General features: G+C 38.3%; 1 protein-coding gene across 4 annotated transcripts in view; it reads left to right on the forward strand.

Annotated features, from left to right (window-relative positions):
- LOC132116493 (PH and SEC7 domain-containing protein 3-like) overlaps positions 1 to 14,547 on the forward strand; it is a 110,869-nt gene that overhangs the window by 55,781 nt on the left and 40,541 nt on the right. For all 4 annotated transcript variants that reach the window (XM_059525374.1, XM_059525375.1, XM_059525376.1 and 1 more), the window contains 3 exons: positions 8,344 to 8,424; positions 8,810 to 8,922; positions 10,952 to 11,010. In XM_059525374.1, coding sequence (XP_059381357.1) covers positions 8,344 to 8,424; positions 8,810 to 8,922; positions 10,952 to 11,010 — 253 coding nt within the window. The remainder of the gene's footprint in view (positions 1 to 8,343; positions 8,425 to 8,809; positions 8,923 to 10,951; positions 11,011 to 14,547) is intronic.

Genomic DNA, 14,547 nt, shown 5'->3' on the forward strand with positions numbered 1-14,547 from the left:
CGTCTGCAGCGGTATTATTATTATGTGCAAAAGCCACTTGGAAAAAAGCTTTCTCACCCGAATTAAAGGGGTTTTAGTCTGAATAAAATGCTAGTAGCAGGACTGTAAAATGAATAGATGTGATTATGATCATTTGATAAAATGAAGAGAGCGTGCCATACGTTGGAGATCATTTTACTTTGTTGACTGTTTCTCGTCAAGGAGACCGCTGAATGCGCCTCTTTAAATCGCCGCTACTAAACACGGATATCGGCCGATGCCGATATATTAAAAAATGACAAATATCGGCCCGATATATCGGCCGACCGATATATCGGTCGACCTCTAGCAAAAATACAGGCAGATGCTTTCTTTGAGTCTGATTTCTTATCAGGTAGTTTGGGGTTTGTTGACCACATTACATTTTTGTATTACTTTACAATGTTCTCTGAATTCTCTGAAAAAGCCACAGCAAAAACTGACTAAACACCATTTGAACACTGAATAAGTCCAGCAGTGTCTGTCATTGTCTATGTAGCTAGGCACATGCATGTCACATACTTATCGTTATTCAGGTGAAAATGTTTTCTTTGCACTCAGAACAAGATTTCTGTTCAGTTTAGGGCACAATTCAAAGTGGAATGACCATGAGCCAAGCAATCCTCACTGATGTTGCAACAATAAAATGTTGCAAAACATGCCATGGGAAAAGTATTCCAACACATCCACTTCCAGTGTTTTTTTAAAGGTTAAATTCATTTAATTTTATAACTTTGTCATTTGAGAACTTAACTCAATTTTTAAGAGTGGCACATGTAATTAAAATATGTTAAAGAGTTTAAATTAATTTTGTGTACTTCAGTATTTGGCTAGTCAGCAGTTCGCTAACGCCAATAAAAGAGTGTGTCTGCACAGTCCACATATTTATGCCAGATTTATTTTGAATAAATTCCAGTGTTTTCACAAAAATGCTTGTATGCATGTTTCAGTGGCAATCATTTGTATTTAATAATGTTTAAAAAACAATAAAAAAAAAAAAACAGTTGCTGGTCCCCATTGAGCTTCATTGAGAGAAAAAAAGTATATATATATATATATATTATAAATGGGGACAAGTAACTGTATGGTTACCAAAATTATTCAAAACATCTTCTTTATAGCCTTAAATGTTATTTAATTCCTTATTACTGCAATATTATTTTATAATATTAAGCTGCTTTGAAAAAATATATATAAATAAACTCTAAATAAATAAATGCTTTAAATCAATAGAAACTTAATTCATTGTATTTCCAATTGATTTTTAAATTACATAGCTCTGCCCACGCCCCAAAATGAATCTTACACTTTCCTAACTTTAAAAAGGCTCCATTGGCACATCCTCAAGTATGATTAAATCAGCATATTTTTTCATACAAAAGATCTTGTTAATACAAGCTTTTGCTAATGCCATTCATCCATTTCATAGCCTACATACAAGCATATTAAACAACAGGTCAATGTATGTCATTTTCTAGTTTACTGTGGTGAACTGTGCTCACAGTTATTTCTCAGACATATTTCTTTGTCTCTCAGAACCAATCAGATCTGTGTGTGACCTTAGTTCAGTGACTGCATTGGAGCAGTTCAACACCCTCAGCCCCTTAAAGAACCACCCCCAGCCTATATGTTCATCCCTTACATTCTCACACACACTAGAAATAAAGGTTTCAACATATAGGCACTCATCCATATTCATAAGCACTCTCAGTGCCAGACGCAGTACTCTAGAGGAGAGCATCTTTACTCCAGTGTGCTCTGTAGCACCGCCTCCACAGCCCTGCACTCATCCTGTCTTACTCTCCCGCTGTCTGGAGACCATCACTGTCCATAGCAATGCTCTCTTCCTGTCTCACGCTGTCTGCAGACCATCACTGTCCATAGCAATGCTCTCACCCCCCCCCCCCCCCCCCCGCTGTCTGAAGACCATCACTGTCCATAGCAATGCTCTCATCCTGTCTCCCGCTGTCTGAAGACCATCACTGTCCATAGCAATGCTCTCATCCTGTCTCAATTTTCCGCTGTCTGAAGACCATCACTGTTCATAGCAATCCTCTCATCCTGTCTCACTCTTCCGCTGTCTGAAAACCATCACTGTCCATAGCAAAGCTCTCATCCTGTCCCAATTTTCCGCTGTCTGAAGACCATTACTGTCCAAAGCAATGCTCTCATCCTGTCTCCCACTGTCTGAAGACCATCACTGTCCATAGCAATGACCTCATCCTGTCTCATTCTACCGCTGTCTGAAGAGCATCACTGTCCATAGCAATGCTCTCATCCTGTCTCACTCTCCCGCTGTCTGAAGACCATTACTGTCCAAAGCAATGCTCTCATCCTGTCTCACTCTCACGCTGTCTGCAGACCATCACTGTACATAGCAATGCTCTCATCCTGTCTCACACTGTATGCAGACCATCACTGTCCATAACAATGCTCTCATCCTGTCTCACTCTCCCGCTGTCTGAAGACCATCACTGTCCATAACAATGCTCTCATCCTGTCAATGTCACCTTTATTTATATAGCGCTTTAAACAAAATACATTGCGTCAAAGCAACTGAACAACATTCATTAGGAAAACAGTGTCAATAATGCAAAAATGATAGTTAAAGGCAGTTCATCATTGGATTCAGTTATGTCATCTCTGTTCAGTTAAATAGTGTCTGTGCATTTATTTGCAATCAAGTCAACGATATCGCTGTAGATGAAGTGTCCCCAACTAAGCAAGCCAGAGGCGACAGCGGCAAGGAACCGAAACTCCATCGGTGACAGAATGGAGAAAAAAACCTTGGGAGAAACCAGGCTCAGTTGGGGGGCCAGTTCTCCTCTGACCAGACGAAACCAGTAGTTCAATTCCAGGCTGCAGCAAAGTCAGATTGTGCAGAAGAATCATCTGTTTCCTGTGGTCCTGTCCTGGTGCTCCTCTGAGACAAGGTCTTTACAGGGGATCTGTATCTGGGGCTCTAGTTGTCCTGGTCTCCGCTGTCTTTCAGGGATGTAGAGGTCCTTTTTAGGTGCTGATCCAGCATCTGGTCTGGATACGTACTGGATCCGGGTGACTGCAGTGACCCTCTGATCTGGACACAGACTGGATCTGGTGGCCACGTTGACCTCGGAACAAGAGAGAAACAGACAAATATTAGCGTAGATGCCATTCTTCTAATGATGTAGCAAGTACATAGGTTGTTATGGGAAGTGTTTCCGGTTCCGGTTTACCTAATTAATGCAGCCTAAAAATCCTTTAACGGATTTGGATAATAAAAGCATATTAGTATGTTATGTGTATGCCAGGTTAAAGAGATGGGTCTTTAATCTAGATTTAAACTGCAAGAGTGTGTCTGCCTCCCGAACAATGTTAGGTAGGTTATTCCAGAGTTTGGGCGCCAAATAGGAAAAGGATCTGCCGTCTGCAGTTGATTTTGATATTCTAGGTATTATCAAATTGCCTGAGTATTGAGAACGTAGCGGACGTAGAGGATTATAATGTAAAAGGAGCTCATTCAAATACTGAGGTGCTAAACCATTCAGGGCTTTATAAGTAATAAGCAATATTTTAAAATCTATGCGATGCTTGATAGGGAGCCAGTGCAGTGTTGACAGGACCGGGCTAATATGGTCATACTTCCTGGTTCTAGTAAGAACTCTTGCTGCTGCATTTTGGACTAGCTGTAGTTTGTTTACTAAGCGTGCAGAACAACCGCCCATAAAGCATTACAATAATCTAACCTTGAGGTCATAAATGCATGGATTAACATTTCTGCATTTGACATTGAGAGCATAGGCCGTAATTTAGATATATTTTTGAGATGGAAAAATGCAGTTTTACAAATGCTAGAAACGTGGCTTTCTAAGGAAAGATTGCGATCAAGTAGCACACCTAGGTTCCTAACTGATGACGAAGAATTGACAGAGCAACCATCAAGTCTTAGACAGTGTTCTAGGTTATTACAAGCAGAGTATTTAGGTCCTATAATTAACACCTCTGTTTTTTCAGAATTTAGCAGTAAGAAATTACTCGTCATCCAGTTTTTTATATCGACTATGCAATCCATTAGTTTTTCAAATTGGTGTGTTTCACCGGGCTGCGAAGAAATATAGAGCTGAGTATCATCAGCATAACAGTGAAAGCTAACACCATGTTTCCTGATGATATCTCCCAAGGGTAACATATAAAGCGTGAAGAGTAGCGGCCCTAGTACTGAGCCTTGAGGTACTCCATACTGCACTTGTGATCGATAGGATACATCTTCATTCACTGCTACGAACTGATGGCGGTCATATAAGTACGATTTTAACCATGCTAATGCACTTCCACTGATGCCAACAAAGTATTCAAGTCTATGCAAAAGAATGTTGTGGTCAATTGTGTCAAACGCAGCACTAAGATCCAATAAAACTAATAGAGAGATACACCCACGATCAGATGATAAGAGCAGATCATTTGTAACTCTAAGAAGAGCAGTCTCAGTACTATGATACGGTCTAAATCCTGACTGGAAATCCTCACATATACCATTTTTCTCTAAGAAGGAATATAATTGTGTGGATACCACCTTTTCTAGTATCTTGGACAGAAAAGGGAGATTCGAGATTGGTCTATAATTAACTAGTTCTTTGGGGTCAAGTTGTGGTTTTTTGATGAGAGGCTTAATAACAGCCAGTTTGAAGGTTTTGGGGACATGTCCTAATGACAATGAGGAATTAATAATAGTCAGAAGAGGATCTATGACTTCTGGAAGCACCTCTTTCAGGAGCTTAGATGGTATAGGGTCTAACATACATGTTGTTGGTTTAGATGATTTAACAGGTTTATACAATTCTTCCTCTCCTATGGTAGAGAATGAGTGGAACTGTTCCTCAGGGGGTCTATAGTGCACTGTCTGATGTGATACTGTAGCTGACGGCTGAATGGTTGCAATTTTATCTCTAATAGTATCGATTTTAGAAGTAAAGTAGTTCATAAAGTCATTACTGCTGTGGTGTTGGGAAATGTCAACACTTGTTGAGGCTTTAAAAAAAATGGCTTTTTCGTTAATTTAGCCACTGTATTGAATAAATACCTGGGGTTATGTTTGTTTTCTTCTAAAAGAGAAGAAAAGTAATCGGATCTAGCAGTTTTTAATGCTTTTCTGTAGGATATGTTACTTTCCCGCCAAGCAATACGAAATACCTCTAGTTTCGTTTTCCTCCAGCTGCGCTCCATTTTTCGGGCTGCTCTCTTTAGGGTGCGAGTATGCTCATTATACCATGGTGTCAAACTGTTTTCCTTAACCTTCCTTAAGCGTAAAGGAGCAACTTTATTTAAAGTGCTAGAAAAGAGAGAGTCCATAGTTTCTGTTACATCATCAAGTTGTTTTGGATATGCTAAGGAATTTGGATACATCAGGAAGATAACTTAAAAAGCAGTCTTTTGTGGTAGAAGTGATGGTTCTTCCATACTTGTAACAAGAAGTAGAATTTACAATTTTGGCTATATGAAGTTTGCACAAAACTAAATAATGATCTGAGATATCATCACTTGGCTGAATAATTTCAACACCATCAACATCAATTCCATGTGACAGTATTAAATCTAGAGTATGATTTCGACAATGAGTAGGTCCTGAAACGTGTTGTCCAACACCAATAGAGTTCAGAATGTCTATAAATGCTGATCCCAATGCATCGTTTTCATTATCAACATGGATATTAAAATCACCAACTATTAAAACTTTATCTGCAGCCAGAACTAACTCGGATGTAAAATCACCAAACTCTTTAATAAAGTCTGTATGGTGCCCTGGTGGCCTGTATACAGTAGCCAGTACAAACATAACAGGGGATTTATCATTAACATTTGTTTCTTTGGATAATGTTATATGAAGTACCATTACTTCAAACGAGTTATACTTGTAGCCTGCCCTCTGAGAAATCCTGAAAACGTTGTTATAAATTGAAGCAACACCTCCAACTTTGCCTTTTAGACGTGGCTCATGTTTATAACAGTAATCTTGGGGGTGGACTCATTTAAAATAATGTAATCATCAGGTTTTAGCCAGGTTTCTGTCAAACAGAGTACATCTATATTATGATCAGTGATCATATTATTTACAAAAAGTGTTTTCGTAGAAAGGGATCTGATGTTCAATAAGCCAAGCTTTATCATTTGTTTATCCATATTGCTTCTGTTTTTTATTTGTTGAACCTCAATTAAATTGTTAATCTTAACCTGGTTTGGACGTTTTTTGTTTTTTCTAGTTCGGGGAACAGACACAGTCTCTATAGTGTGATATCTAGGTGAAAAAGTCTCTATGTGCTGAGAATTAACTGACCTCTGAGAATTATCCTGTCCCCCCCGCCGTCAGAAGACCATCACTGTCCATAGCAGTGCCCTTATCCTGTCTCACTCTCCTGCTGTCTGAAGACCATCACTGTCCAAAGCAATATTCTCATCCTGTCTCACTCTCCTGCTGTCTGAAGACCATCACTGTCAATAGCAATGACCTCATCCTGTCTCACTCCCGCGCTGTCTGCAGACCATCACTGTCCATAGCAATGCTCTCATCCTGATTCACTCTCCCGCTGTCTGCAGACCATCATTGTCCAAAGCAATGCTCTCATCCTGATTCACTCTCCCGCTTTCTGAAGACCTTCACTGTCCATAGCAATGCTCCCATCCTGATTCACTCTCCCGCTGTCTGAAGACCTTCACTGTCCATAGCAATGCTCCCATCCTGATTCACTCTCCCGCTGTCTGAAGACCATCACTGTCCATAGCAATGCTCTCATCCTGTCTCAATTTTCCGCTGTCTGAAGACCATTACTGTCCAAAGCAATGCTCTCATCCTGTCTCCCACTGTCTGAAGACCATCACTGTCCATAGCAATGCTCTCATCCTCTCTCACTCTCCCGCTGTCTGAAGACCATCACTGTCCATAGCAATGCTCTCATCCTGTCTCACTCTCCTGCTGTCTGCAGACCATCACTGTCCATAGCAATGCTTTCATCCTGTCTCACTCTCCCGCTGTGTGAAGACCATCACTGTCCAAAGCAATGCTCTCATCCTGTCTCACTCTCCCGCTGTCTGCAGACCATTACTTTCCATAGCAATGCTCTCATCCTGTCTCACTCTCCCGCTGTCTGCAGACCATCACTGTCCATAGTAATGCTCTCATCCTGTCTCACTCTCCCGCTGTGTGAAGATCATCACTGTCCAAAGCAATGCTCTCATCCTGTCTCACTCTCCCGCTGTCTGAAGACCATCACTGTCCATAGCAATGCTCTCATCCTGTCTCACTCTCCTGCTGTCTGCAGACCATCACTGTCCATAGTAATGCTCTCATCCTGTCTCACTCTCCCGCTGTGTGAAGATCATCACTGTCCAAAGCAATGCTCTCATCCTGTCTCACTCTCCCGCTGTCTGAAGACCATCACTGTCCATAGCAATGCTCTCATCCTGTCTCACTCTCCCGCTGTCTGAAGACCATCACTGTCCAAAGCAATGCTCTCATCCTGTCTCACTCTCCCGCTGCCTGCAGACCATCACTGTCCATTGCAATGCTCTCAACCTGTCTCACTCTCCCGCTGTCTGCAGACCATCACTGTCAATAGCAATGCTCTCATCCTGTCTCACTCTCCTGCTGTCTGCAGACCATTACTTTCCATAGCAATGCTCTCATCCTGTCTCACTCTCCCGCTGTCTGCAGACCATTACTTTCCATAGCAATGCTCTCATCCTGTCTCACTCTCCTGCTGTCTGAAGAAATTCACTGTCCATAGCAATACTGTAATCTTGTCTATGTTTTTTAATACATTGATCAAAAGGTGTGGGAACCCTGAATGTCAAGTCATATAGCATAACTCCCTCAAACTTATTCACATGTCTTTGTTTGCTTTACTTTGCTTTATACGGCTGTGGTTCCTCTTCTGCCACCCTCTCTATTATAGGGTTGTGTCACGGTAGATTAATGTCTTTTCAGGGTTGTTCATCACAAACTAGTAAAATTCTCTGAACTTCAGTATGTCTGATTTCTGTCACACTGATATTTCACACACACATACACACACACACACACACACACACATACACACACACACACACACACACACACACACGCACACACACACACACACACACACACACACACACACACATTGAGTATACAATGAAGTGATGTGTTATTACAGTGCACACATGCCTTTATCAAATGTGATTGCCAGATACCATGAACCATATGAGCTTATGTCCAGTTGAACTGTTGCTAATGTAAATGTTTTTTTTAACCCCTGTAATAATGTCATATTTATTTTATAATTTATTTATGTTATATTTATTTTGTTTTCACAGTAATGACTTCAGTAAGATGGTTGCAGAAGAGTACCTCAAATTCTTTGAGTTTACAGACATGACATTGGACCAATCACTCAGGTACATCTCATGTCAAGTGTTTGTCATTCAGTTATTGGACTCTTATACAGTCACAGTGTGTGTGTTGCTGCTGTTTTGCAATGACTAAAATGTGGCTCATCTGGTTGTATGTTTACAGTCTTTAACTCCAATGTTAAATAATATATTTTTTCTTTTTTAAATTAATGAAAGTTTTGCTGAAAGTTTTATTTGTAAATGATTGTCCTGTAGTCTCCCCACACACATCATTATCAAGTTTTTACTGTAATTGGAGCTTTTATTGGCTCTTTTTATCTTCTATCTTGTATCTGGACCTGATTCTGGACCCCTGATGAGTCTTTACACTCAAGCTACAAGCAAAGCATGAAGTTCAAGGTCATGTTATGTTGCTGTTTTTATGTTGCAGATGTTTTCTGAAAGCATTCTCACTAATGGGCGAGACACAGGAGAGAGAGCGGGTGTTAATTCATTTCTCTAATCGGTACTATCAATGTAATCCCACCGTCATCACTGCACAAGGTACTTCATGTGTCATCCTTACAAACCTTTCTCATTTACTCATTACTTAAAAATGTGTATTTCAGATCAGTTTAATGTGTAAAGGGTCATTATCATACAGTGGTGGTCAAAGTACACAAATCAAGTACTTGAGAAAATGAACAGATGCCCTAATAAAACATGACTCTAGTAAAAGTACAAGTACTCATTTTCAATTTTGCTGGCTTAAAATTACAGAAGTACTTGATTTATAATGTACTTAAGTATAAAAAAGTAAAAAGTAGTGATCGCTGAATCATGTTTATTATTTAGTCTAGCCAGCTCTAGTCAGACTACACATTAATCAGCACTAATAAAACTGATTAATAAATACATTTAATATGCATTCATCTGTAAATAAGCAAACTTTTACTACCAAAACCTATTGTACACTACAAAAGCATTAAACTTCAGTATACTAAAATATCCACTTACTAATAATTAAAGTGTGGAAACAAGTGAAATATACAAGTAGTATTTTAATAATGCGACAAAACTAAGTTTATGTTATTATATATCTACAATGTACAGAGGTCACATGGGGAAAAATGTACTAATGTTTAAAGATGGATGTTATGCAAACATGCTAGTTTTATGTAATTTTAAACGGCTACATCAGTGAGGAAAATGCCGCAATTTACATTATTTTACCTAATGTAACCTACCCTGTATAGACATGACACATAACCCATTTACTGCAGATTCACTTTACCTATAACTGACAGTCTTTACCTAAAAATTACATTCATTAATAAATACTTAAATTCAGCTTCAGTAACTTACTTTTTACACCATTGTTTGTGCTCCGGGGATATCTCGGTTCTTTGCCGTTCTGACCGGATCGTTGAATAAGTGAATTGTTGATTCAAAATCAGCTTCAGTCAGATCAGTACGATTCACAAATGAATCGTTTAGTGTGATTTGTGAACCAGTTCAGCAGGTTCATTGGAAAGAATCTTCTTGTCCACAAATCAGACATCGAAGGAAAGCAGAAAGTATGATATTATGCTTTAAAATGCTTTCAAGTAAAAGTTTCCCAAAATAAAAATACTGTAAAACAGTAAAGATACTTGAAAAATGTGCTTAAGTAGTGAAATAAATAATACTTTTCTGTTACTGTCCACCATTTATCATAACCCTAGCACAGTGAAACAGCCTTTCACTTTATATTAGGATCCTGATCACCTGGGTGGAGTTTATTTCATCATATATACAGCTGAATGCACATTATCCTGCTATTACATGGCTGCTAACTAAATAATAAATAAATGGATGTGAGATTAGACAACGATATGAGCTGAAGTTAATAATGTGAGGATATTCAATATAACAGTGAAATATTAAATGGGTATTTATGAAATGGTTTAATTTCAATGTTAATGACTGTTTGTAGAAAACAAATAATATGAATAAAAGAAATATTGTCATAAGGAACATTATTTAAAGTAGGTTTTCAAAGACATTCCCATAAAAAAACAGTTTATTGTGATATATATCGTTACCAACTAAAATGTCAATAATGTAGTGATATATATTTTGGCTTTATATCGCTCACTCCTCTGAGAGAAGAAAGAGAGAAAAACATGAAGCTAAAAAAGTTGCCTGAGGACTGTGTTTAATGCCTCGGGATATACGTCACTCCATATGAAATCTTTAAATAAAACATTTGTAACATTGCACAACATTTGTTATCTGTTAGATATTTCATATTCCCCTCTTCAGTAATTCTCCATCAAACATGATTGGGTTTAATCGCTCATTCAGTATCACAGTGTCGTGTTTCTTCCATAGCAACCATCTTAGTAACAGCTATGACCAGTCTATGGGTACAAAGCTAAACCATATCCTTGTTGCTAAGAGTGTTGCCATGGAAGTGATGTTAGACTTTCTCCTGATGCAGAGATGAATAAGTGCGTGATATCAGAAGTTATGTTAAAAATAATGTTCAGTCTCTTTGACCTGTCTATGAGCGTGTTCACAGTGTGACCGAATGTTTCATTGATGTTTGCAGATGGAGTTCATTGCCTTACCTGTGCTCTAATGCTGCTCAACACTGACCTTCATGGCCCAGTAAGTGACCTCTGACCCTTTGCTAGAGTTGCCTGTATTAGTAGCTACATGAAAACTGACCGTTTGTTCCATCTTTGCCATAAGCACATGAATGCAAACGCGTTTGAGCCTGTTATCAGTTTGACCAGAAAAGGAAAACAAAAAGAAATGATTCAGAAAGTGCCATTAGTAGCTGCAGTACAGTGAAGAAAGAAGAAAGTTATCTACCCCCCACTATTTCCTCAGTGAAATGTGAGGTGCATTCTGGGTTCTCTAAGAATAGCTCCTCTCATTGGTCTCCATGGTGTTTGATCATGTGTCTTGGAGCTTGCAGGACGCCGTGTTGTGAGTTTGACACGTTCAGTAGAACGCATGTGCCATGGAGACATAGAGATCTCATGCCCACGCCGCAGCACTTCTCTAGACGCTTTCATTTCAAACATTTCTTAGTTTCATGTCATGTGGGTGAATACAGCAGAAAGTTGTGCAGCTCTGGATCTTTTCAGAAATGTATGCCAGACGCCCACACACAAATAAATACATGGCTACGTTTGTGGAGGGAAGCGTTATGCATATCACACAGGTTTATATAGAGACAGAGCAGGTGCAGATGGGTAAATCTCAACGAAACCTGTCCTGGTTTGAAAGAAGATATGTATATTTTACATAAAGAAAGCAGAAGTTATTTTGTGGAACCAATAAAGACTTCATGAGCCTTATGTCTGTTAGCTTTGAGGTTGACTACTGTTTTCCTGAAAACTGACAAACTAAATATTACTAATATTACTAAGCAAATAGATGCATTAAGATTTACAGGCCAGATTTTTGTCCACTGTCGTGCTCTTTAGAATGAGAATGTGCAATGACAAACATGGTTCACAGCTGTGTCATGACTGAAGCCTGAGCCAAATGTTTCAAAAGGACATACACTACCATTGGGTTCAGTACAATTTTTTGAAAAATTAATTCAGCAATGATGCACTGATTCTGATTAAATGTTGGAGAAAAGACTTGGATATTGTTATAGAACATTTCCATTTCAATTTATTATGTTCTTTTAAGCTTTCTGTTCATCAAAGAATGAAAAAAAATGTTTTTGGCATCGATAATAATCAGAAATGTTTCAGCAAATCAGCACATTAGAATGATTTCTAAAGGATCGTGTGATGCTGAAGACTGGAGTAATTGATGCTGCAAATTCAGCTTTGATCACAGGAATAATAATGCAATAAGCCCCAAGAAGCCATGGTTTATGGTGAATTTATAGGCACAACCCCCTTAGCTGTTATAAATTCACTGTAAACCACGGCTCCAGAGGGTTTATTGCTTTTATAAAGCGGTTATTCCATATACGTAGTAAGGTTTCACAGAATAACTAGAGCAAATGTAGTGTAATGATATTAACAACTGTATTCTTCCACCAAACAATGTATTTCCTCAGAAACAGATGTAAACAAAGGTGTATGTTTGTAGAGTAATTTACAACAGCTTTGAACGTGTTTTATAAATTACATTTTACAATTTATTCGCAATTTAATTGAAATAGTAATTCCCTGCATTACAGTAATGAGAATGAAAATATAGGGGGCGGTGGAATAAACACACGTTTGCATTGTATTCATGAGCGTGTGTCTGGTTACTGAGCGGGACTCAAATGTTGTTGTTGTTGTTAGGTTTTGTTTTTTGGAGAATGATTTGTTGTTCTTGCAAAATAGTGTTTTATTTTCAGTCAGTCTTTGCTGACTTTGTGATCCGTGCTGCAGACCCATGTCAAATCAGAAAGAGAAAATGGCTTGATGTGCTGTTAAAGTGATGGATGACAGGAGGCTATAGCATTACTTCACCGATGAAACTGCAGCACAAGAGCTTGTGGAATCGTGTATTTGGAAGCAGCCTGTGTCTCTCTTTGATAGCTTGTGCCAGTCTGAACAGAGCCATCCACCTACAAACTCGGCTGGTGCTGGCAGGAACAGTAAAGTCAGTGGAACAAACACCGTCTGCGCTTTCTTTTAGATTGCAAGCGGCAGCTCCTTCAGTCTTTGTCTATGACATTATAAAAGCAGCAATCTGATGCTGTGAAGGAGAAATCAAGGTTCAGACTGAGTAATTGTAGTGCTGTTCATTTGGTGAAATGCAGCTCTGGTATCATGAAGTCATTGCAGCAATTGTAGGACTATGAAATGGCATTTGTGCTGCTGTGATACTTTCTCTTCTTGCTTCTGCATGATCTGTTGTACCAGCTCTATGAAAATGGTGAATAGTTGTTTTCTTTTTCCCCACATGTATTTGCTTTCTCACAAAACAAACACAGAACTACTGTGACCAAAACAAATCATCGGACAGGTAATGCTGTTACAAAATCATTCAGTGAAGTAAAACATTTACCCCCAGTTTCACAGATTGATCTTAAAATATATCAGTTTCTTTGTTTTGTCTCAAGATGCACACCACTAATGTTTTTTCTAGGACATGTTAATAAAAATTACTTAAATGTCCTAATTGAGCTATGGCCTAATCCTGGCTTAGTCTGAGCTTAGTCTGTGAAAACGGGCCTTAAACTATATAATAGCTCAGAGATCAACAGCAAAGTAGCTCAGAGCAAATGCTCATGGGACGTTAGTCATTAGTTACTGATTACACACTCCAGTTAAATAATTTCATGCCATTGGATTAGATCAGTTCTGGACTGTAATAGATATTCTTAATTCTGTACATTTAGTTAAAGCAGTACTTAATCAAGTGCATCAGTCTGTGAGTTATTGCATGAGCGTGGAATTATATGGTGTCAGACGTAATTTATAAAACAAATCTCAAAATAAAACAATATTTTGCTTTGCATCAATCAATAGACAAAATAAAAAGAATAAACAGTTATTAAAAAAATCAAGAATTTTTTCTTTGCAAAGTTAATTTATTTGATGATTCAAAAATAGACCTTACATATAGACCTTCCAAAGTTTGGGCTTTTTAAAAATGTTTTTGAAAGACGTCTCTTCTGCTCACCAAGGCTGCATTTATTTGACCAAAAATAGAGTAATATTTTGAAATATTAAAATTGGAAATAACTGTTTTTATTTTGACATATTTAATAATGACAACATTGAATACAATATAAATAGATCTAAAAGGATCTAGGTATTGGAGAATCAGTTGTATCATCTTGTTATGTTGTCATATTGCCCAGCAATAAAACTTGCTGCATGGTAAAGCACTGACATGACAGCACAGTCGCTGTAGAACTGCTTTGAAACAAACATGTGTATTGTGAAAAGCACTATACAGATAAAATTCATTTTTTAATATAATTTATACCTGTATAAACCAGCATTTTTTGTTAAATAGAAAGTTCGAAAACATGATAAATCTTTGTCTTTTTTTTATTAATTTAATGGATCGTTGCTGAATAAAAGTATACATAAAAAAGGGAATCCAAGGGACTTCTAAAGGCTTTTAAAATTTGTGGACCAGAAGAAGTGCCTTAGATTCCCTTTTTTCAAAAGTTGTTTCAAACCCAACCAAAGAGCACCTTCTGGGATTACTTCACAAGGTCCTTTCAGC

Source organism: Carassius carassius, chromosome 35 (assembly GCF_963082965.1).
Source record: "Carassius carassius chromosome 35, fCarCar2.1, whole genome shotgun sequence".
In the NCBI taxonomy this organism is placed as follows: Eukaryota; Metazoa; Chordata; class Actinopteri; order Cypriniformes; family Cyprinidae; genus Carassius; species Carassius carassius.